At 47.0% G+C, this 26006-nt stretch overlaps 1 protein-coding gene across 1 annotated transcript in view; it reads right to left on the reverse strand.

Annotated features, from left to right (window-relative positions):
• Window positions 1–8052: 8052 nt before the first annotated feature.
• SLC23A2 (solute carrier family 23 (ascorbic acid transporter), member 2) overlaps window positions 8053–26006 on the reverse strand; it is a 77276-nt gene continuing 59322 nt past the window's right edge. The window contains 9 exon segments of the mRNA XM_006894225.1: window positions 8053–8285; window positions 10019–10114; window positions 11237–11374; window positions 13267–13396; window positions 17608–17713; window positions 20715–20862; window positions 24197–24241; window positions 24244–24328; window positions 24891–25011. Of these exon segments, the coding sequence (XP_006894287.1) occupies window positions 8053–8285; window positions 10019–10114; window positions 11237–11374; window positions 13267–13396; window positions 17608–17713; window positions 20715–20862; window positions 24197–24241; window positions 24244–24328; window positions 24891–25011 (1102 nt within the window).

Here is a 26006-nt window from a genome sequence, read left to right on the forward strand (position 1 = left end):
AAGTGCAATGGAATGGATTCTATCCCTCCATGATTTGCCCACTCGGCCAGGCCAAGGTTGTCAGTACTATGTAATTGTCTTATATACTAGGAATCCTACCCTCTGTGATTTTAATGAGGGAGCTCTGGTGGTGGAGAGGTAAAGAGTTGGGCTGTCAAACCAAAGGCACTCGGTTTGAATCCATGAGCTGTTAAGACAGGAGAAATGAGGACTTCTAGACTCCTTAATTATGAGAGAATAAATTCCTGTCTGGCAATGCCATGCACTTGTGGTATCTGGGAGAAAGACTTTTACTGCCTCTGAAAACCCCCAGGAGGGTCAGCGATGAATTGGTTCTGATTGGATTGTACATAACCACAACAATAATGATGTTAATGAGGCCGGATTAGAGGCGGTTCTATAGTAATCAGCCCATGATTAGATCTGATGTAACTCATCAGTGGTTAAGGTGCTTAGAGTGCAATGTAGAATCCATTCTCAGTTGGGTCACAGTCCTGGGATTTGGCCTGCATTCTTTAAAGAGATAGAAGAAGAGAGCAAAGAAGAAGGGTCCTCAGCACCATCTAGAAAGATGAGCCAGGAGTAGGGTGTATCTTGGACCTAGGCCACTGCACGGGAAGTCTCCTCAACCCAGGAAAAGGACAGGGCGCCTGGATCTCCAGTAAACCAGGCCAAGGAGCCCTGGTGATGCAGCTTACAGCGTGCAGGGCTGCTCTCCAAGGCCCATCAGGCCCACGGCTGTTGAAAGAGAAAGCGGCCTCTTTCATGACCAACAGAGAAAAACCTTTGCCTAGAGCTGGCTCTTTGAAATTTGGACTTATGAGAATCAATTCCTGTTTAGTAATGTCACCCACTTGTGGTATCTGTTACAGGAGCATAGATAACTAAGACAGGAAAAGAAGAAAACAGGAATCTAACAGGTTGAAACTCTGCATTGTAACCCCTACAGTCTTTTTGGCAATTTTGAAACGTGTTCTTGTTTTATAAAGAAGAAAACAAGATCTGAGTGTAAATAGCAGGTCCAAGTAACAGCTAGTTGGGGGTCTTGGATTCCATGTAGAATAATGACTGATTAGCATAATGTTCTCCAGATCCTCCCAAATTAGGATATTGTTATGTGCTATTGACCAAGTTAGGTAGTAATTTTCAAAATCATTGCTCCTGTGTGCTGCGTAGTATTCCATCATGTAAATGAACCATAATTTCTCAGTCCATTCAATTGTGGTTGGACATTTGGGCTGTATCCATGTTCCTGTGAAGGTGAATAACACTGCTATGAACACTGGTGTACAAGTCTGTTTGTGCCTAAGTTCTAGGTCCTCACTGCTTTTTAGTGACTAGACTGACCAAAGAGAGCTCTTGTGGTCTAGTTGGTAAGGGGTTGCATGTACTACCAACCCAAAGTGTTTTGAATTCACCAGCTGCTTCATGGGAGAAGGAAAGACATTCTCTCCCCATGTAAATGATAACCTTTGAAGAGTAACAGGCTTTTCAAGGCATTTACGCACTCACTTTTACCTCACTTAGCCCCTACAGCACGTCCCAGATTTATTTCTCCTCCTATTTAAGCACTTCATTCTAAACGATCTTAAATGTGGTCCTTGGGGTGGCGGCGAGCTTTGTGAGACCAGGGAATCCTTAGAGTATTTGTATGCTCCTCTCACACTTTAACTGTTGGCTTAACATAAAATTCCAAGTTCTTCTCCTGAAAAATGTTATTCAACAATAAGGGCTGTTACTGAAAAAACCTTGTCTTCGTAACTCAGCCCTAAAGGCTTTGAATCTGCTCATTCTCTTTGGAAGTTTCTAGAATCAGCTTTGTCTTTGTCATAACCTTGCAGCTGACAGAGAAGGGTCTGTACTGTGGACATGTATTGTGGCTATTGTTAGATACCATCAAGTCGAGTATGACTCACAACAACTCTGTGATCAAAAGATCGGAACCCTGCTCTATCCTGTGCCATCCTCATGCTTCCTGACACACAAGAGCCATTGCAGCAGTCACTGTGTCAATCCACCTGGTTGAGGGTCTTCCTCTCCTTCATTAACACTCCACCCTTCCATAATGTCCCTCTCCAAGGATTAGCACCTGTGAGGATTAGCACCTCATTCTTGCCTCCAAAAAAGTAGTCTGGCTACACCCTCTCCAAGACGTATCTGTTCGTTCTCTTGATTGTCCATGGGATGTTCAGTGCTCTTCTCCAACAGCACAATTCAAAAGCTTCAATTCTTTTTCTATCATCCTTATTCATTGTCCAGGTCTCAAATGCACAGCAAGTAACTGGAAAGACCATGCCTGAATCAGATGCACCATAGTCCTAAAACTGACATCACTATTTCCTCAATAATTTGGATAGGTTTCCCCAGTGCAATTCATCTCCTTATTCCTGACTGCTGGTACCAAGAGTGTTAATTGTGGATCCAAGCAAGATGAAGCTATTGACAGTTTCAATCTCCTCTCCATCCATCATGACTATCAATCAGTCCAGTGGTAAGAATCTGTTTGCCCAGAAAGACAGAAAATAAATGCTTCAACTGTCCTTTAGAAGAAATGCGCAAACCATATAAAGCAAAATGGTCTGTTGCTATTGATGCCTCGCAATATAGGGCAAAATACTGAGAGGAAAGTAGGGAAATGATTGGCCAGTGATCAAATCCATGGCAGGGGAGAATTCTTTCTGAAGCATCAAGGCCTCATTATTACTATCATTTCCTACAAATACGCCTTTGAGCACTTGACCTGTCTCATGAAATTTCAGTGGCAGCATCTTCCCGGCAGGAGACTGGAGGTGGGGGCAGCATGCCCTGCCGGAGCAGTGAGCTTGGTCACCACCCAGAAGGCCAGGCAACAGAAGCTGGAGACGGCAAAGAATTTGCTCTGAATTGGGAATATTTGCTCTGAATTGGTAAACTGCACAGGAACCCTCCTTACGCCTGCCTCGGACTGAACTGGGCTGTGTCCACAGAAGCTGCTCCGTGTCCTTCTCGGCTGCCACAGCTCAGCCTCTCCCAGCCCCAGCTGGACACTCACATAGCCTGGAGGGGGCCTCAGGCAGCTGAGCTCTCTGCTTCCACCAAGTGGACATCAGCCTTTCTGGTCGTGTTCCTGAAAATGTCTCCAGCTTCCAGATGTTGCTCATGCAAGTCACGGCAGGCTCCACACCCTTGCCACTCTCCCTCTGTGACCCTGTCCTGCACTGCGTTGCTTGCAGAGCACACACCATGTCTGTCTGCCCTTCAGATCTCTCAGAAGCCCGGCTGTGGTACCACCTGCAAACCTGTAGAACAGAAATTTTATTAATAGATTCCCTCTCCTAGGTGACACTTTATACTTCGGAAATGTCGTCTGGAGTGATCCGTCCTTGGAAAAAGACATTATGGGAAAGGTGAAGGGTCAGAGAAAGATAGATGGACCCTCAACAAGAGGGTTTGGCAGAATCTCATACCTTATAACAATAATAATGAGCATCATGAGAGATGGTAAGGGTGGCAAAGGACAGGGCAAGGTTCAGATCAGTTCACTGTATCATTACAAGTGGCAGCTGACTCAATGGCACCTAACAACAACAGATGATACCTTTGACTTCATTAACCACAATGCTCTTCAGAATCAAAGGAAGAGACCTGTGAACAGCAAGACTTGTGTCCAGGAGAGCTTTTATTTGTACGGAACAGTTTTAAAAATACAGAATAAAATAGTTTTGTCTCTACTATTATTATTCACAACATCTGGTCCAAATATTACATATTTTCTTTAAAATACTTAAACGTTTAATGAAGCCATGTTAGAAAAACAATATGAAAATTCTTTTTAAAAACTCCATAAAAGAATTACACATCTCAAATAACAAAACAAAACAGAACAAAAACAAAAAAAAAAACAACAAAAAACAAACAACCCCATCCCAAATACCCTTGGTATGCAAAAAAAATAAAAACAAAAATATCCCAGAAAGGTATATAGTCAAAGTCAGTCACAAGAACGCAAGGAAATGGGAGGCGTCCCTACTGTTTTAAGAACAGTCAGAAATTTACTAAGGTGTCAAACAAGTTGTCACGTATGAACGAGAAAGGGTTACTTGGGTCTGTCAGTGAGATGGCAACACTGGGATGGGATGGATGCCCTGTGCGCAGCAATCCTAAGGATGCTGGATGGTGCTGAAGTTGGGGATGGAGGCTCCGTCAGGCACAGCCTCGGAGGGCGGGAATGTCTGTGAGGCTGCTGAAAGGGATCCCCAGCACTAACATGCTTTCTGAAGCCACAATGGAAGCTGAAAATTGGCAAAACTAGGCAGCCTTTACCTTCTCTGCTTTTGACTGCAGAGACGCGGCGGTGGGAGATGTCTTATTCTCCACATCCAGGTCATCACGGGACAGGACACACAGTACATGTGTGAGGCCCAAGGCTCTTCTCGAAAGCTCTGTGGATGCCCAGGCACGGGTACCAGACCACCGACAGCAGACACAGCTGGCTATGCACACCCAGCACAGCAGTCCCCGCCCTGGCCAGGAAGTTTCTGGAATGAGGCCATTGCCACAGCTCCTTCCTTATTCATCTTCTCTCTGGCCTGGTCACCCTTGTGGCATAAATATGACTGAAGATTATACTTGACATCTAAGTTGCTAGTACCAATATTTCAGCAGGGACAGGAGTTAAAGAAATAACACCTTAGCTCTTGGTAATATATTATACGCATGGGTAAATAAAGTATACACACATACTAGAGATTCATCAATGGAGAAATTCTATCATCACATGACATTGTCATGAAAATTATATCATTCCCCCCCTGGAAAACTGTGACTATTATCCTGGGCAGAAATGTTATTTTACTATATGGAAATACTGCAATATTCATGCATCAACCGACTTGCTGTGAGTTAGTATTCTACAGTATAAAGCAAATCTTGGGTGTGTGAATTTGTCACCATGAGAAAGGGAAATTGTCAGGGCCCACGAACTTCATGACAGCTGGCCTGGTCCTCCACTCGTCTGGCCTTCATCAATCACAGAAGACTCACTAGAAGCCAATAGCTGAAACCCTCTTGAGACCCGTCTATTTTGTAGCAGAGATTCTAAGTTTAGAGCAGAAAAATAATTTACAAAGACTGGAGCCATTTCCCATCATTCTGCGACTCGTGTTAGACAAGCATTTTCTAAAAATCAGCGGTCGGTCTCCGCTGCTCCTCGCCATGAATATGAAAGCAGCTCCTAGTCATATAAACGTTCTACTTTCCCTAGCAGCCGGAGTGCCAACTCAAATGCTTTCTTTTGGGGGCCTGGAAGATAACCTCTGGAAATGGTGTGGTCACTGAGAGATTGGATGTTCTTCCCAAGGACATTCTGATCCAAGACATTCTAGAACATGCTACTGGCCAAACCAAGCACGGGTGGTGTATAACCCAGAGGTGCAGACCAGCATCCGGGTGGGTCGTGTTACAGAGAAAGACCACATGTGTCTACTGCTCCTCTTACACCTCCCCTTTCCTAAAACTATGAAACAGACGGACAACTTTTCTTTCTTTTCAATGACACATTGTCCTTCTCTAGGACATGAACTAGCAGAAGGAGCTGCTTCCTAAAACGGCCTATGTGTGTCTCCTATGTGTGGCAGGACTTAGAAAGACTCCAATCACTCAAGCCAAAGCACGTTTCACAGGCTGCACAGAAAGTGCCAGACCCACTGGGGCCTCTAGTCTGCCTGTCCTCTTCCCCCTTCCTCCCGTCCTCTTCACAGAAGGCAGCCCCTGCCTGCACTGGTATATCTGAAATCTCCCCATGAAACTCAGACCATAGAGTGGTTTGAAGATGCTGGACCATGATGTAACCAAGTATGGGAGGGAAGAGACTGGTCACCTTGAACTGAAGAGGGCTGGCTTGTGGGCTTCCAACTTGTTTAGTTGGCCCTTCAGCTTACTTGAGGGCTAGAATATCACAAATTTAAAGTTAGGAGAGTCCTCCTTTCTTCTAAGAAGTTACTTCAGAGATGTGGAACAGACCAACTCAATCAAAGTGGCTGTCTGCCTGGGCTTAGCACACTCAAGGATGAACAGTTACACAATATGCTCTACAGTAATTTTGCAAAGACACACAAGGTATTTTGGATTTTTTTAAGATATGACAATAAATGCAGTTTAGAATCTCAATTCTTAATCTGCACTAAGATCTCGGCCTAACAGCACAGGGTCTCTCAAGCCTTCCTGCCCAAACACACCTCAAAGCTTAGAATTTCCAGGAGTTGCGGGAACCAATAGAAACACGAAGACATGCCAAGGTGGTGAGGTGAGACCAGGCTCAGACGGCGTGAAGTTCCCAAGGCCCAAGTTCTTGGAGACAGGAACGACCCCCTGCCATCCAAAGCTTAATCAGGTCAATGATTGCTTAATAGGGTCCAACACCATGTATGGAGGTCATGAGAAGAACACCAGGCATTTCCTGGGCTAAAATTTTTTTTTTTTTTTTTGGGCTAAAAATTTTAAACCAAATGAAACAGATGTTCACATCCCTTCCCGAGAATGCAGTATAATTAAACAGAACTCTTAAAACGGGCTGGCTGGCCACTTTGTCACCACCTTCTAGAGTCACTTCAAAGAGGAAAGGCAGTATTTCATGAGGGACTCATGAAACAATTCCCTCTGGAAAATCCAGGGCCTGCATAATGGCTACACACAGAGAGCTCCCATAAGCCATGACTGCCGGAAATGCCTTACAACAAAAGGGAGTTAGCTGGAGTCATCAAGTGACCGGAAAGACACCCCACTCCATTCAGGGCGCGGGAGGCCACCTGATGCTCGGCCCCAGGTTCCCTTCTTCACAAAACAAATTCACACACAACTTTGACCCGTGGTTCCTGGGCTCCGGTCCAGTAGTCAGTTTTGATAAATAGAGTAGGCGTTACAGTATTTACACTTTCATGATATCAAGCAAATACGAAAAACACAACCACAATAATGGTTACTGGCCTTCAAAAGCCATTTACAACACGCTTTCCCTGATGGTGTCCACAGCTTTCCAGACGCTGGTTCTTTGCTTAATGGGGGGTGGGGTCAGGGGACAAGAAAGCGGGATGTGGAGGTAAGAAGGTCACGTGGGGAAAACACTGATTTAAAAAATCTGCTATAGTCAGTAACATTAAATAGGGATAAAACCTTGTAATTAGAGACGCGCAGGACGATTAACGAACAAACATCCACATGACAGTAGAGCCAAGACTGCCAGTGACATCCGCCTGGGACCCGTGGGTGGCACTTTATACCCGTCACACCACCCAGTGATGAGTGTCAGCTAGGGTGTCTCAGCTCCTTGTCACAAAGGCCACCAGCCAGAGCGCTGGCCTGGCCTGGGGCGGCTGGCCCGGAGGAGGCGGGGAGATCGGGTATCACATGAAGGTCCTCCTTCCCCTGAAGACCCCGGACATGTCTCACATCTTTCCCGAGTATGGATCATGGCCAAGGGCGGCCAGGTCAATTCTCAGTGGGGTTGGTACCCGTCTCCAGATGAGGCATCAGGGAAACACCATGCTCAGCTGACCAGTCAGCTGTAACAATGCAAGGACAGGGCCACCAGAGGGGTCTGCAGGCACTGGCTGAGGTGCAGACTGGTTAAAAAAAAATCAAATAAAAGGAAACAGGTGTGAGGGCGTCCAGGGCTTGCAAAGCAGGGTATACAGAGAATGGCCGCAGGAAAACCAGTGAGGTCACAGGTGCTAAACTTGACCCCAGCCTCCTGAGAACAGGACTCCAGCCTCTCCCGACCCCCAACCCACCCCCCTAGGAAGACTGGGTCTTCAAGCTCAGCAACTGTGGCCAGCTATGGCCACTCTCCAAAGGCAAAGGGTCAAGGGCTTTATTTAAATTAAGGACATAGGCGAGACACCATAGGAGACAAGAGCTCACCACCCACAACAGAAAAGCTATGTGTTCTCAGACTTAGCTCCAGGGTGCAGAATGTAAATGCAGGTACACAAACATAGATATTTTACTGCTAGTTACTCGGCAAGGGACCACGGAGGCATGCCTCGCCGCGCCCAGATGCCGGCCACCGGCCCGAGGCTATACGGTGGCCTGCGAGTCCTCGCCTGGGTTCCGGCCGCTGCAGCTCTTCCTGAAGCTTTTCCACTTGTAGCCCACAAAGGTTGGGCTGATGGGCAAGTAGCTGAAGCAGCGGTACTTTTTAATAACGTTCATGCCGAAAGGCAGGTCGTAGGACTCCATGCCGTCGAGCGACTTGTTCCCCTTGCCAATGCCCTTCTTCCACTTCCTGATGCCTCTCTCCTCGGGAGAACCTGTCACACGCGTGCACAGGACAGAACAAGGCATGGGTGAGTGTCAGCTGACTGAGAACCAGGCCCTCCCCGCCGTGTCATCCACAGATCAGACCTGCTGGCTGACAGTGAAGCAGCCTGAGGAGCAGTGCCACTCGGCGACACTGCTGTCCCAGGAGCCTCCGTGATCCACACTTAGATGACCTCACAATGCTCCCCCCCTCGTTCTCCTGCATAACCATCTTCTCCATCTTCACTGCTGGGAGCTGGCCGAAGTCAGCTCATCCCTTCCCTGGGACTCTGCGTCAACCCTCTCATTCGCCGTCTCATCCCCACCCTGCAAGGCATTGCTTAACACGCTGCAAAACACTTGCAACCTTGACCTTACACAATGCAGCTGAGCCTTCATGACACCACCTGCTGGCTGCCTCGCCCCAGGCAGACACAGTGAGGGCTTGGCTCTGCTCTGCTGCACCTGTGTATATACCCTTGTCGTGTACTTGACACTGTCCTGCTCCTGTGACTGGACAACTGGCTGTCTGACGCATGGATGGGCAGGGGAGGAAGAGCTGTGCAGAGTCTGGGCCCATATTGGCTACACGGGGGTTATGGGCTGGATGCTATCCTCACACACCCTGAAATACACACTAAGCTCTTGGCCTCGATAGTAGGGAACCAGAAATAAATGACAGAGCTTAGGGATGAGATTCTATTTGGAAAGGGGGCTTCCTTGTCATAATTTTTAATGCACTGGGTGGTCCAAATCCCATCACTTCTGTGCTGTGCAAAGAACAGAAGAGACACACAGAGGGGAGACACAGACTCTTCTGTGACCAAAGGAATGGCCAGGGCTGCTGGCCAACACCAGACTGACTGAAGGTATTTTTGTTCTTTAAAGTCATGCACTATTCTAGCTGTTACAGCAGCGTTACATAACCAAGACGCCTAACAGGTTCCATGTGTGAGCGGGATTTGTGGTAGGTTAGAAGTTCATTATTTTCTTCCATGTAACCAGTGTCCTCCCACTGGTAATCAAGTAATAATGAACTTGTTACTTTCCCTCTAACTCCTGAGTATCTCCTTCAATTAGTCCTGGCTCCAGAGAGATGGGATGTTACATAAGGATCCTCTTAAATCTAGCACCGTCCACCTACTCATGTGAGCAACATTCTGTCTGGAGTGGCCACCCTGGTTTTCCCAGCAACTTGCTGCTTGAAACTATAGGGATAAGTTGTTTAAAGGGGGAAACTGCAAACCTTTGAGCCCAGGAGTCCGCATTACCCTTCCCAGGGGATCTGTTCCTGCTCGGGATAATTTTACAATGGTACATGCAGCCTTTCCTGGGTTCAGAGAACGCACCCAGCAGAGGAGTGGGGTCCTGAGCGACGGGCAGAGAGCTGGCCCATCTACGTCACTGATCCTGACAACAGCCTTAGTCTACCACATTCTCCTCCTTAGAAGTGACTCATTAGGGACAGGATCCCACAAGGGAAGAAGTCTCAGGATATTAGAGAAGGTGATGGGAGCGCTCCCACAAGCACATGAACGAGAGAAGGGAAGGCGCACCCCCAAAACTTACTGCTCCAACAGAAATCCACCAAAGAGAATACAATCCTTGCCCCACAGATTTCCTACAAAGGGGTTGGGAATGTCAAGTTTCCACCAGTGGGTGACTTCACCTGTGCACCCATCTTTTCAACTGGCTAAATAGTCTTTCTATTACATAACGTCCATGTTTGATCCATGCTACATACCTGGGATGGTATTATCCAAAATGAAAGCCACGCAGCCTCCTACAAACATAGCGGTCGTGAGAAGAACATTCAACACTTGGTCAATCGCGGTTATCCCTGGAAACAGGAAATGGGGAGAAAGTGTTACCGTTCAGCAAATGGGCCATGTCCACTCCACAGGTCAATGCAGGACATGCTTGAAGCCCACAGGTATGTGATGCATGTCCAACTTCTATGGCTAACTGGCAGAGATCAGATCAAGTCCCACTATGTGTGACTGCACGTGGCAGACGTCTCCATCCACATCCTGGCTGTGCATGTGCAGATAAACTCTGGCCACAAAACATTTTAAGTTACTCTGAAGACTCTTACCACTGTCTCTGTAAGAAAACAACTCCTACACGAGATAAACCAAACAGGGTGGGATTCGCCTGTAATAAACTTTGAAGTTACTGTTACTACAGATTAATTAAAAATAAAAGATGGCCGGCCATCCTTTACTTCTAAGACTGAGAGAAAAAGACAAACTGAATAATAAAACACCAAAAATACGTGCGGTATATACAAACAAACCAGTGTTTTCCTTATTGGTTACTGTTTTCTTTAGGAGAAAACAGATTTACAAAGATATCCCTATGTGACATGATGTATTAAAATTTAAAAGAACTAAAGAAAAAAAAGATCAAGAGGGCCACTGCTATTAGGGAGTTGACACACTTTCTATATTTTGCTATTAGGAGTTGACACACTTTTTAAATTTATTATCTAATGACCTCCAAGTCTGTCTTTGCTCAAATTAAAGGATCAGGAACAACAGTGAACTTTGAAGATGGTCCCTCCTCTGTTCACTCTCAGGGCAGTGAGGAACCAGAATGGAGTGATGATGTTAGAAATGCTCATCTGGGCTGCTCTTAGCTGTAATCTCAATTAAAAACCATGAATTTTAAACTTAAACACAGTATTACTTTGAGTGATCTAAGTTTTCCACAGGTGCTCTCCCACTGAGACAGTTTCAGTAAAGAGAAGCTTTCACATACATGCCCATTCCATACACCTGCCAGAAATGTGGAAAAGCAAAGGCCTTCAGGACTGAATGATGTTTGACAGAAATGACCCAGAAGAAAGTGCATCAAGACGCTTCCTGGAACCCTATGCCCCTTCCCGCTAGCGAGGCCCTCCTTGCAAATTGGTACAGGAGGTTCTAATTCCCCCCTGGAATTTAAGGCCCGTCTTCCGTACCTGTGACCAGAGGGTTCTGTCTGAGGTAACTCGGCAGGACAAGTCCAAAGAAGATTGAAAATCCAAGCACAAAGAGGTTCCGGGAAGAATTTAAATCGATGAACTGCAGGTTAGAGAGTCCAACAGCTGTGATCATCCCTGAAGAGAAAAGAGCGAGAATACATGTTCCAGAGAGTTCTCTATGGTCTAGGGCCTCTCGCTTCTGAAGGAGACTCCCTACAAACTTCTTCCTCATCCCTCAGGAACGAGCTGGGAGACCAGGGAGAGACGGGAGAATAGAGTGGGCTGGGGTGACGAGGGAGACCCAAGGTCGCCAGCCTGTGCACTATCTGGGATCATAAGGGGCAAAAAAAGTCATACTGAGTCTTCTTTGCATCAGGTATGAAACAAGTGCATTGATTCTCTTTAAATCACCTATACTATATAGTATAGTGTGTGCAGTGTGTGCGTGTCTGTGTGTATATATATGTTGTTGTTGTTGATTGCCTTCGAGTCAAGCGTGACTCATAGCGACCCTATGAACACAAGGTCTGAAGTCCCTCTACAACTATTGACATTTACCAAAATTCATAGTTTCCAGAGGCATGTTGTTTAGGAAGTGGATGCCACTCCTGCTTCCAAACTTGTTATTGTTGTTAGGTGCCACTGAGTCACCTGTTATGTATAGTGACCCTATGTACAGCAGCTCCGAACCCTTTCCTGTCCTGAGCCAGTCTCATGTACATATACTCTCTATCTATATAAGGATCGTACTCTATCCTGCTTGTCTAATGTTCATAAGGTTTTTCAGAGGTCTGCTATTTCAGAAATGGGATTGCCAAACCTGCTTCCTAGTCTATCTTAATCTGGGAGCTCTATTAAAACCTGTCCACCACAGGTGACCACTCTGCATTTGACACATTGGTGGTACAGCTTTCAAAGCACCCACAGCTTACCTCAGTACAGCGAAATGACAGACAAGGGCTGCAGTAACTACAAATATGCTACAAAGTAATTAGCAATAGGTAGATCATTCTACCAATACAACGAATATATATAGGTGTTTTATCTCTTAACATAAAAATGTAAAAATAGCCAGACATACAAATAACACAGCAGAGGACGGCCTTCTCTGACCCCTTTAAACAACAGGCTTTGAGCAATGGGCTCAAGTGTGTCGGAGATTGTGAGGATGGCACAAGAGAGGACAGGGTTCAGATCTGTTGTTCATAGAGTCGGTATGAGTTGTAGTCAACTTGATGGCACCTAACAATAACAAAAACCTCTACATAAACTTTTTGTCCCCCTAATGATTTAAGGGGTATTATTATTATTATTAGTCTGACATAATTTATTCCTGGTATCTGATGTTACAAACTTTAGGGTCTTTGAGATATGCAGGATCCTTGTATGTAATTGGCATAAATCCCAATTTTCAAGCCCTCTTAATTGCTTTTGTGATTTCTTTGTTTCTTCCCACAAAGACCTGTTATGTGCCTTCCATTTATGCTCCAATAAATGGAGACATAAACTGGCACAAATGCTGTACATTCTTATAATCTACACGTTTGTTTTCCACACAAGATACATTATTTTCTTTTTTTTACAAGACCCATTTTTAAAGACGTTCCCTGTAAGGATTCTCCGTTGGAAGGACAAGTCCTCATGAGAGGTCAACTGTTTATTCTGGGAGCAAGCTCCTCCCCATAGCACATTGCTCCTTGTTCTTTTCCTGACCCCTAATGTTGTGATGAGTAGCTGGAGTTCTCAACCATTTACACCACTCAGAGACTCTCTCATTTCAAATTTAGAAAATCAGTATTGTTCAATCAATGCCGGCTCGAGCAACAGTAGAGGACAGAGTAGAACTGCCCGTATGGTTCCAAAGCTGTAATCTCTGCTAAAGTCGACCATCGCATCTTTCTCACAATCTTCTGGTCAGCAGCCAAGCACTTAGTCACTGCACCACCAAGGCTCTCTCTACGAGAAGTTAGCAAATGCAAAAGGAGCCTGAGGAGGGAAGCTCAGTGGTGTGAAGGAAACCTTCTTACCAAATAGAGTGCAGAAGAGGGCGCCGAGCACGGGATCGGGCAAGGACGCGAAGAGGGCGCTAAACTTGCCCACCATGCCCAGCGCCAGCATCAGGGCCGCCCCATACTGGATCACCCGGCGACTGCCAACCTGCAAGACAAAAGTGGAGGACAGACGTATTCACAAAGGGGTCTTCCAGCCACACTCAAGCTCCTGGTGGATTACAAAGGGGAGCCGGTTCTCGGGGAAAATAAACCTGTCAGAACCTGCTCAAAGAGCTCTGGTGTATAACAATGAAAGAATTTTTCTTTTACTTTTCAAAGAGAAGAGCGAACTGGGGATGGGGGGAGGGGGTTGGGCAGGGAGAAAAGTGCAGCAATGAATGAATGGAAATCCAAAGTCTCTCTATACACACATTCATTAAAATTAATAATAATTTTTAAAAAAAGTTCTGGTGGCCTTGCGGCAAGAAGTTGCACTGCAATAATAAAGGTGTGAGGTTCGAATCCAATAGCTGCTCTGTAGAAGGATGGGCAATCTCCTCCCATGTGATTAAATGCCTCTGAAAACCCGTTGGAGGGTCTGCTATAGGTCCGATTTAACTCAATGGCACTCAACAACAACGTCAACCCACAGGCTGGTGTGACCCACACGGTCTTCATGAGTCACTTTTCAGAAGCAGATCACTAAGGCTGTCCTCCTAGTCAGACTTGGTCAAGAAGCTCTGCTAAAACTTGCAAGCTTCCCCTGACAGACATGTGTGGACTGTCCAGAGCACAGGCCCGGCCAGCAAGCGAACCTGGGTCCCCAACATGCAGAACACGCAAACTCCACCAGGGGGCCACCAGAATCCAGATGACACTGTTCATTAACTGGGGCCAGTCACTTTGTAAGTTACCACAGATCTTCAGAATAATGTCCAGTGTAAGAGATTCTGCCCATCATTCTTTACCGCCCCTCTCCCCGTCCCAAAGCTGCCTCTGTTTCTCTGGTGCTGGCCTCGGCCCGGGTGACACATCCAGCACTCTGAGCTGGCTGGCCCCTGCACTCAGGCTCTGGGCTCCGGCAGCCTCACACTTCGGCTGTGCAAATCCTGTGCCATCTCAATGCAGACTGAAGATGCTCCACTTTTCTTGAATTCCTCTCCTGGATTTAAGTATATATTCATGGTCTCTTCCCCCTGAAAGGCTGGCCAAGAATAGAGGTCAGAGGCGGAGTCCTTGAGTGGAGCAGGTCAGCTCCAGTTTTCACTATGTGACTATGCCGTATCCCTGGGACGCCAGAGCTTCATCTTGATGGTGGGTTAACTGCGCAGTTTTGCTTTGAGCATGAAATGCGATGAACTGAGCCTGGCAAACACGATGCTAGGAAAGCCCACACCTGGGGTTGTTGGCTCTGTTCCATCATGCGGACAGCAGACTCCCACCCTCTCCTGGACAGGCATCGTCCCCTCAGCCCTGGGACTCTGGCCACAGTCGGGGAAGCCTCCCAACTGTAGAGATTTTCTGCTTCACCATCCAAGGCAGCAGTGAACTTGGGCTCCACCGAGCTAATGGGCTCCTGTGGTCTAATGAGTCTCAGTGATGCCACAGATGCTCAAGAGCTGACAACTTGACCTTGAATAGACACTGTCACAGGGAAGCGGCAGCCCAAAGGGACTTCCACCCCCTCCTACACCCCCAAGAAGAGCAATCATTTTGATAAAGAATGCTGATGACAGTCTTTTCAGAATAAGTTGGCAACATTAAAAGGTGAATAAAGGTAATTCTTTCCCAAGTCACTCTGGTACGCAACCCTACTCCTTTCTCTGTGGTTATATTACCTGTTGATGTGGTTTAAGGGGGGACAGAAGGAGCGGGCTTGCTAAGTGCTTTCCCTGAGCGTCCTGCCACATAGAACTCTATGTGGCATTAGCTGCCATTGATTCGGTTCCTAATGGACAGACACCGTGCCCTGTCATGTGCTGTCCCCATGGCTGGCTGCAGACCAGACCACTGGAGTCCATAAGGCTAGCTGACTTTTCTGTACCCAGTAAAACTGGTTCCCTTTCAACAATTTCTCGTGCTATTTTTTTTTAATTGTCCTAACTGTTTGATTTTTTTTTTCCTTTTCTTTCCACAATTTCTACAGGCTGGTCAGTCTTCGATGTTGTGTTATGTGCTGTCGAGCCAGAACCGGCTCATAGCTGACCCTCCAGCGGACTTGGAGACGGTCCACCTTTTTCCTGTGGAGCAGCTAGTGGATTCAGCGGGTGCCGTTGGCCTGGTAGCCCAGCTCCTGACCACTGGGCTGCTAGATGCCTTTTCTCCGCTATTACCACACAAACTGTACCGCAGAACAATGGCTCACAACTACAGCACTAGCCTCCCGTGGCAGATGTGGTCGGTGCCCGGCATATTTCCTAGGATCTCGGCATCACACGTCTTTCTAAATTTCATTTTGTAGTTGTTGAGGATATATACAGAACAACACACCAATGTAATTGATTCTACGTGGGTTGTTGTTGTTGTTATGTGCCATCGAGTCGCTTGCGACTCATAGTGATCCTAAGTACAAGAGCCCTAAACGCCGTTCTATCCTGTGCCAACCTCACCGACTCAAACACATTCCCACCACTCCAGTCACAGAATCGATCCATCTCCTGCGCCATCCCTCCACCCTCCCAAGCATGATGCCCCTCTCCAAGGACCAGTCCCTCCTTGCAACATGCCCAAAGTATGTAAGGCAATCAGTGATAATTCAGAGAATATTCTTCCTAGTTGTCCTAACATGTTCACCTGCCTTTTGACATGTTCCTCTTATACCATCTGCTGTCTAAACGGATCAAGGCCTGGGTCAGCATGCCATCTGGGTGTCATTCATGCCCCCACGTGTGTATCATACAAGGCGGTGTACTGGGTACACCAGGAATCAAACCGAGGTCTCCCTCACTGAAGATGACAGTCCTACCATTGAACTGACAAAGTTAAGCACACAATTTCCACTTGTACTAGGGATTAGTTACACAGAGCGGCCCTGGTAAGCCCCAGAAAAACAACACACAGGAAAAGAGGTGCTGTGTGAACGAGACTGACAATTAAGAGAAACAAAACTTGGTTTTCCTTAGAAATCTCTCCCTGACTTTACGAAGGTTAACCGGTCTCCTAGCTCACCCCCGGGTTCTCTGGGTACAGTGTCTGGGTTAGGAAGGCTGGAGACTCATGCAGTCACAAAGGCGGCGGAATCGATTCAACATCCCACATTGTGAAATGTACAGAGCCAGCTCGCCAAGCCCAATTATTCAGCACCCCAGTCATTGGCAGCTCATGGCCAAAGGCAACTGGGACACAAAGCTTAAGTGCCAATAAGGCATCAGAGGAGGCTGGAAGCCAGCTCCTCCCATGGAAGCTGGCGTTTGGGGCGGGATACTCCCCAGTGGGGTGGAGCAGAAAGGGTGGAGGGTAGGACTCTGGCCCCAGGCCTTAGCCTCCACTTGGGTGATTCACAATGACTAGTTTTATGCACTACATTTCCACATCAGATTAATGCGAAGGATTAGAACTTAATTCTTTAAGACTGCTTCTCCTCCCCTCCGCGTAGCAGATGGAATCATCTAGAACCACTGGCATCTCAACAGGTTTCCTCTCCACTCCCCCTGCCTTATCTCACAGGTGACTTTTGTCACTAAGTGCTCCTTAAAAGTTGACCTCAATTCCCAGGGCACCTGCTTGTTCCACTCAGTCCCCCTGGTGGCCTGTGGGCCTGATGTGTGTCCTTCACAGGCCTCATCTACTCTTTCCTGTAACTCTGCTACTGCCCTGATGGCCTCCTTGCTGTCCTCCAACATCCAGGTTGGCTCCAGCACCTCCCCCCCAGCCCCCTGATCAGTCTCCCTGAATCCCTGTTCCCAGGGCTCCAGTTTTATGCCTCTTTGAGGCCTCTACTCAATGTCATCTTCCCAACCAACCTGCAGACCTCCCCACTCCCCAGCCCTCACCCTGACTCCCCAGCTCACTCTTTTTGCCATAGTCTGACCCACTGTATTATTTTTGGACCTGTTACACTTATGTTACATCTATGGCCTATCATCTCATGCTGGAATGTGAACTCTGAACACAGAAATCTTTTTCTTTTTTATTGGCTGCTTATGCTACGCGCACAAGGGTGGTGATTAATAAATGTCTGGACAGTAGGTGAGCATTTGGGTGCCTCTCCACTCAGAAGAGTCAAGGAAAAGTAGGATCCAAATTAGTAATCCAACCACTCAAAGGAAAAATGAGGGAGAAGACCTGGCTCAGAGCCTTTCAAATGCACTGAGATCCCACCAATCGAAGCAATGCTGTCTAGAGGCTCAAATGCTTCCATAGAAAAAATGACGTTACCTTAGTAATTCCCAGCACGCCGATGTTGGGACTGGATGAAGTGGAGCCGTTCCCGGTACCAAACACTCCATCGAGGACACAGGAGAGGCCTTCCACAAAAATCCCCCTAAAGTGTGAAGAAATGGAGGTGAAACACATTGACTCAATGAGAAAATGCTGAGACACACTGTAGATGCTTGTGCTGCTGAAATATGGTGCAGGGGCCTGCAGACTCGGCCCCGACACTGGAAAAAGTTAGATCCAGTGAGCGGAGATGCCATGTTCTGGACCCCCCTGCTCCCCCAGCCCCATGCAACCTTGAGAGGCCCCTCTCTGAATCATGCCTTAGACCCAGATGTCCTAAAACCATTCCAAGTTAAAACAAAGAAATTTAGCCAGAAAGTAGAGCCATCTACTGAGATCTAAGGCCTTTGAAAACCCTATGAATACTAGAGGAAAGAGAGCTATATAGAATAGGGTTCAGATCTTTTGGTCATAGGGTTGCTATGAGTCATACTAGATTTGATGGCACCTAACAACAACAATAAGACAACTGTCAGAACTGATTCAACAGCAGAGAGTGGTAGCATGAAAAATATGGTATCTACTGAAATAAAGATGTAACAATTTGATTTCTTTTACTAATAAAGTCTGGTGTCACTGGAGAGGACATTCCAGAAACATGAACACTGAGAAAAGAAATCAACTTATTAGCAGCTGTAGCATATGCCACTGTTCCACTAGGGAAAGATGCAAAAACCAGGATTTGAAACTCCTTACTGGAACATGTCACACGAGCTACCTTTCGGTGAACACACATCTCCAACCTTTTAGTCTGTGGTCGTTAACTGTTTGCACCAACTGCTGACTCTGCATATCAGGCCCACTGGATCTAAACACACACAATCCCTTTTGGAATCATCACAGCTGGCTGAAAAAGCAGTGCGGTGTGGGCTGTTTCCTCTGTTACTTCACAGGGGCCAATTCATTTCCAGCACCCAGAAACTAAAGACCAGGAAAGCCAAGGGCATAAACCTCCTCTGGTCCTTATTTATGAAGCTATAAACTATGAATAGGGATCCCTGTTGGCTTCGTGGTAAGGAACTATGCTGGCAACTCAAAGGTGTGTGATTCCAATCCACCAGCTGCATTGTGGGAGAAAAATGGGCAAGCTCCTCCCATGTGATGTCAGCCTCTGACCGCCTGTCACCATTCTGACTCAACTGTATACAACAACATAACTGAATGGATCAAATAAAACCACCTAAAAAACTGCTTGGAAGACAAACCTAGGAGAACATCAAAGTGGTCATGCCACTATCAGCTATTATGTGGATTCTGAACCATGGGGACCCCAGAGACGCCAGAGCAGAACAGTGCCCTCGAGGGTGTTCAATGGCCCATTTTTGGAGGGTTGAGTGCCAGGTCTTGAGTCTAAGGTACGTCTGGTGAACTCGCACCTCCAACCTTTCAGAGGCCAAGTATGTTAACCATTTGCAATGATCAGGAGCTCTAACGTGGGTGTATCATGTCAAAACCACACAGCTAAGGAAGGACCTGGTATATGTGAGCTGAAGGTTTAACTCAATCTCACAAGGAGGATTTTATTATTGCAAAGAAGGAAAAGTGGTAATATTGCTAGCAAGTCATTGCAGCTGAGTTGGGCCCGACTCATAGCTGACACTTCATCGAGTTTCCAAAACTGTAAATTGCACAAAGGAAGACTGCCCACTTTTCCTCCTTAGAACCACAGAGAGATGTGACCACATTGGGGTGAGCAGCACAACTCCCAACAAACTGGACCACCAGAGCTCCCTGCTCTCTCATACAGATGAGGAAAACAAGACCAAAATATGGGAGGTGACTTGTGATATTAAAGGTTTATTGTTCAAAATGGCTTTCCTAGTCTTTGGCTTTGACTTTATCATATGTATGTGTGAACAGGGCCTGTTAGTCTATCTATAAGGGAACCGACTAGTCTTTAAATTGAGCTTAGTCATTAAATCGAGCTCATTCAGTAGCTTTTGAGAATTTCACCACCCAAGAAGAAAACAAGAGAATGCAGAGCAGCCCTGGGAATCAGAAAGTCTTACCCCAGCTCAGCTAGAGATACAAGACAGACGCAGGAGTAACCACCACAGAGAATCAGACACTGACATGAGGCAGAGCTGACCTGGGCACTGCTTCCCCCTGGGACCTGAGCTAGGAACCTCCACCCAAGTTTATTGGAGAACTGGGGAAGGAAGGGGGAGAGGGAGAATCATAACCGGCAGGACTAAGTGGTAAGAAGCTGCCCTGCAATCCTGAAGGCACATGTTTCAAATCAACCAGCTGCTCCACAGGAGACCAATGGGCAATTTCCTCCTGTCTGATTTACTGCCTCTAAAATCCTGCCGGAGGGTCAACTGTGGGTTGGTTCCAACACAACAGCACACAACAAGAGCTTTGTAAGGGTGCTCTGCTGGCCTAGCGGGAAGAAGTTGCATTGCAATCCCAAAGGCACACAATTCAAATCTACCAGCTGCTTCGCCGGAGAAAGATGGGTAATCTCCTCCCATGCGAATAACTCCCTTTAAAAACCCACTGGAGGGTTAGCTATGGGACGGTTCCAACTCGAAGGTACACAACAAGAGCTTTGTAACTAACATTGGACTCAATCTGTGAGGCTGAAGGCTCTGTGAGGAAGATGCCCTGAGAAATTATATCCTGCTGCCACCTGAAATTGTGTCCTGTGTACTTGCCTACTACCCCCTATAATTGTTGAGTATAATCCCATGAGCTCTGTGAGCTACTGTAACATGTTTTCAAACCAGTAGAGCAGCAGGATTGGTACTGGAATTGGAAGGAGGTGCTAGAGCTTGGAGCACATGTTTGACCTCATGAGACCTGGCTTTGCGTTGCTGATGATGTTGGTGGGGACAGTTCCCCTTTGTGGAATCAGTACAGGTCAGATATATAATTGTCTTCCTGTGGCCCTTGCTCTTTTTACACGTGTCCGAAGACAAACAATCGCTCTACCGTCTTATTTTGCCGCCTTCCCAGGAAAACATCCTCCCTCGAGCTGATCTAAGCCACAGAATGGTGCAGACGCAGCTGGAGAGAAGAGCCCCCCCTCACCCAGGACCTACCTATTTATGGCATGGATGGGCGGGGGCGGGGCGCAGGACAGTCGCGCGCAGGCGTAGTAGTCGCCGATGGACTCGATGATGCTGGCCACCACGGCGCTCAGCATGCCGATGACACCCGCGGCCGACACGGTGGGCAGGCCCCACTGGACTGCGGGAGGGAAGCACACGGGGCTGCGTTACTTCTGAGAGCCTCGGGCCAGGGTCACCAAGGAAACGCCATTCATACGTCAGCCGGGCCCGCAGGAGCCACAGATTCTGATGCTCGTGGAGCCTATTTTTAAATCCGAGTCTCGCCGGCACCAGATGCCTGGGAATTGTTTACAGAGGCCGATGAAGACGGCCATGGTGAGGATTAATCTGCTCAAGGTCTTTTATTGGGGTGAAAAAAAGAAAACAGAGATCGCCTGGCAGCTGTTTCTCTGCCTGCACCAAAGTGACCTTGGGTGCTGACTAATTTATAATCAGCACAGCCTGCCGCGAGGCTGGGAGAGGAATTTGCTAGAGGGGGTTTACAGCCCAGCTCAGCAGTGCATGGCCCACCGTGGTGGAGCTCTGGCATGTCAGAGGCTGCAAATGAAATACCAGCGAAGAGTCACCAGTCACATTTAAAACCCAACTTACAGCAAACACGGTGCACGCGTGGCCTAGTACAGTCCTCTAACCACGAGGGTCAATTTTTTCCTTTAAATGCCTGTCCATCTACTTGGACACTGATAGCCATCATTCTTTTTAAGTAGCCATCATTCTTTTTAAGTAAAAACAGTATGAAGAGGCTGCATCCATAGAAGTACCTCCTCTCTTGAACAGTTATTTACAATACATTCACTAGGTATAAAGCATAGGTGAAAACGGAAAAAGTGGATGAACACACTCTCTGAGGGCCAATAATGCCATATGGGGGACACGATGGATGGAAAGACCTGGCAGCAGAGAACTTGAGACACAGGCACTGTGAGTCCTGAAACAGCACACGTTGTGGATTCAGGAAAAGCTGAAGTCAGTGCCGGTGGATGCAAAGTCCAGGCCGGGTTTTGAGGTGAAAAAAGAGGAGGAAGTGGGGATGGAGTGGGTCTGAGGATGAGGAGAAGAATGGGCATCAGTCGTGAGACACAGGACAGGGTGGTGTCGGATGGGGCTGGACAGGATGCTCAGGCAGGTGTGGTAGAAGCAGGTGCAGGATGCAATGGGTGGGCGTGGCCTGTCTCCTGGGTAACAGGGAGCAACCACAAGGGGTTTACAAAAAGAATAAGGACATTCAAAGTAGAAAGTGCAGGGTGTGCCTAGAGTGTATGAGGACAGAGTTGCTGCTGCCAAAGGGGACACATTTCCTGGAAGGTACAGTGAGGGGAGAAAAGCCAGTGTCCTTTGATGGAGATGAAGGCCTCCAGCTATGGCTGGACAAGTACTGTGTCTACCGGCAATGTGCTCACTCAATGCCTTACTGCGAGTGAATTTGAATGGGATTTCATCGCTCTAATGCTTCCCTTTATCACGCATCATTTGAGGTTTGAAAATAACTTTTTATACTGGAGCACAAGGGTTACATTTTACTTAGTAAATAATTTTAAGGGACCGCTTTTATTTTCCCACTTACTATTATTTATGAATTGCATTTTCTCAGTCTCTTTACTCTCAGGTAATTTTCTTACACGTGGTTCTTGATTACAATGTATAAAATCTCTTATTGACGCTCACATTTTAAATTTATAACTGAATTTCAGATTCATTTCCATCTTCTTTCTTAAATTGTGTAGTTTTCCACCTTTTTTTTTGTCCGAAGTGTGTTCTTTAACTTCTCATCTTCACCTGTCATTAATTTTGTTAATTATACTAAACATTTTCTCACCCTCAGCACTTACGATATTTTGAGCCATAAATCTGAATTTTGCTCTAGCAATCTGTGCTTTTAACAACAAATACCCAGCAATTCTTGCCACACTACAGCCCAAGAACCAGGGCTCTGGGTACTTGAAAACCTGGTTCTGGATTAAGCCACGTTGCCAGAGGGACCAGAGGCCCACATTGGCTCTAGGGAAATGGCATTCTATCAAGTGAAGCCATGGCAAGAGACCAGCTTGCAGCATTAAGGATGTCTTGTCCTGAAGCTGACTCCCTATCACTCAGCTCTGTCTCCCGACAATTGGCCCTGCAAAGCCCCTGGGGCTTGAGTCCCTGGTCTTGGGCAAATAGACAGTTCCTTCTTCTGACAATCTACTGTGTCCCTCTCTGTGCTCAGAGCCCCCCACAGCCACCCGCACAAGCAGAGAAGCCCACCTGGATGTAAGCATTCAGGGCAACCACCTCATTCTCCTTTCCTCACTGACTTTTCCATGCCCAGCCCCACCGTGATAAATATGCACAACACACAATCTCCCATCTTAACCAATCTTCTAGTAATATTACTGACCACAATAATAATCGTCATGACTATAACTTTGTTCAACATCTCACAGAATAACCTTATTTTATCGTGAGTTCTGTTCGTAAGCCATCTTCAATATGTTCTTGGAAGAAGGAAAGTGGCACATAAATCCACATCCTTAGACCACACAGTATGAAGAGAGCACTGGTTTAGAATGTCTGTATTTTAAAGCTTTGCAAGCAAGTCATGACCAGGACCAGAGCAACCACATGCGGTGAGAGCAACCCTTCTTTGACCCTACCTTCAAAGTTCTTGCCTTTTCCTGCTTTTCTGCCATGTGATTATCAATACAACTGCTAAACCGGGGATTAAACGGGAACGAGCTGACAAAAGCAGGCTTCAGATTTAATAAAAGCCCTAGATGCCAAGAACAGCACCCCCAGTTCAATGGCCCAGCACATGACGGCGCACTGGGTTTGGGCTTGTGCTGGAGAAAGCGGGTGGGCCACGTGAATCCAGGGGACATCTCACCAGGGGATCTTATTCCTCACCCCTGAGGTTACACAACACTTAAATTACAACTTAAGCTCTGCCCTCCGCCCACTGGTGAGTATCCGTTTACCTCTGACAGTTGGGACCAAAGAAAAGAAAGATTAGGGCTCCCCATTAAAAGATTATCAAAATCACATCATGCTTGAGCAGCTGGGTTTGCTAATCTCTGGGACCTGCCCACCTGCGCCTTCCACTTGGGCATCTCGGCACCACGCAGTCCTAGACTTATCTCTCTAAGTGCCTATTTTCCGATGTTGGCCACCAGCATCTTCAGCGCTCAGTCCTGGCAGCGACCCCTGATTTGGGATTCCATCCCAGTGGAGCCAAAACAGCCCCCTGGCTAACTGGAGAGGCGAGCTGGCAAGGCTCCGAGTTAATCTCCACCCTCTGGGAAAGGCTGCTCTTTCTCTGCTGTCTAATCCTCCAATGAGCAGAATGGTGAGACCTTCAGGAGACAACATGCCAAGACAAAGAAAGCTTTTCATGCAGGAGAGCCTTTGGTCAACACCCAGCCCCTCTGAGCTGGGCTCTCTTGGACTCCTGACCACTCTGGCACCAAAATACTCACATGGGTACGGGACCTTGAACCACGGGGCGACCAGAAGCACGCCCAGCCATACTTGGTGCTGTCGGGAGGGAAGACGTCTGTCATGGTGAAGATGAAACACAGCAGCCAAGACACCAGGATGGCCAGGATGATCTGATGGTCAGGAGGAGAAGGAGAAAGTTCAGGCAGGCCCACAGAGCTGGTGGACACACACACACACACACACACACACACACACACACACACACACCCGTGCAATCAATGCTTCCATCACCCATCAGTGCCACGATGAAAAATACCCAACAGAGCTGATGACAAGCTATTCTTTAAGGGGAAGGGTTTAAAAGAAAGTAATTACGTCCAGGTAGATTTACTTTGACATTTCCAAAGTCGGACTCATAAGGTAAGAAGACAACACACACCAGGTCACCAAAGACACACGAAGACAAATCTCACTTGGCCCTGAGGACCACGTTTCCCCACAGGCGCTGCTGGGAGGACACACTCTCGTTTCAGAACAGGAATCGTCCCGACTCCTCACAGCTGTGGGTGCTCACGGCTCCTCTGATGTCCCCAGGCAGCCGTGGCTCCCCAGTGAGGGACAGCTAAAACCAGCCCCTCCACTCCCCAGTGAGGGACAGCTAAAAACAGCCCCTCCACGGAATGCATCACATACACACAACTACCGTGCGCAGTGGGGCAGTCAGCTACTCACAGGGAACATTTTGAAAAGCTGTAACTTGTACGCGGTCCATCCTTTCTTGGATTTGTATATTGGGAGAGGGAACTTAACATTTCTGGCATACTGAGAAAACAGTAATACTAGGAAAATTGTCCTGAGGAGAAAAAGAAAACAAAGTGGGTTAAGGTTGCATGCCTGTGTATTAACACAATACTGAAAGTTTCAGGGGCAAAATGCACTGTATGTGCTCAGTTCTTTTCCTACCAGGCTGCTAGTCCTCTTCACTGCTATCTGGGAAATGTTATCTTTTGGAACTCCTATTTTAGGGGAGAGGCTCAAATTCTTTTGCCTAGAATTCTGAGACACTGAAATGAAACTGGAAGACTGATGCTCCTGGTTACATTTTCCTACTAGATAGAGATAACAAACCTCAGAGCAGGCATGCCTGCCGGGCAGAGCTCTTGCTGTGGTGAGGGGAAAAGAAATCAGCTACAATATACTGCACAGAACATCTGAGCCAGAAAACGGCTTCCACGCGTGTGTGCTCACCAACAGGGAAGGACGCACTCTGGAGGAATAGCTGTTAAGCGTACCATGATTCATGGAGGTTTTTCTCTTTTTCTGTGTGATCTGATTTATACTTTAAAGCTTGAACATAGAAATTCCCTATGACCCACCTATTCCACTGCTTGGAAATGAGATTCCAAGAAATGAAATTCCAAGAAAATGAGAACTGAGGCTCAAACAGAGACTTGTACACCAATGTTCATAGCAGCGTTATTCACCATCGCAAGAGCTTAGAAACAGCCCAAATGTCCAACTACAGTTGATAGGATTGAGAAACTATGGTATAGTCACATGTTGAAATACAGCACACAGGAGCAATGATTTTGTAAATCACTACTAAACATGGGAGGGTCTGGAGAGCATTATGCTGAGTGAACTGACTCAGTCCCATAAGAACAAATACTATAAGGACCATACTGTAGAATGAGTATAAGGATCCAAGGTGCGGGGAGGGTGGAAACAGAGGGGTGAGGATGGGTGGGAGGAGGTAATCATAGGGGGATATAATCTGATGGGGGGGGTGAAGAAAATGGGAAAGATCCTGTGTGAAAAACAATGTATTAGAATCTTGTAAATTAAATA

The sequence above is a fragment of the Elephantulus edwardii genome, unplaced genomic scaffold, assembly GCF_000299155.1.
Source record: "Elephantulus edwardii isolate Elephantulus edwardi_28Jun2011 unplaced genomic scaffold, EleEdw1.0 scaffold00138, whole genome shotgun sequence".
Classification (NCBI taxonomy): Eukaryota; Metazoa; Chordata; class Mammalia; order Macroscelidea; family Macroscelididae; genus Elephantulus; species Elephantulus edwardii.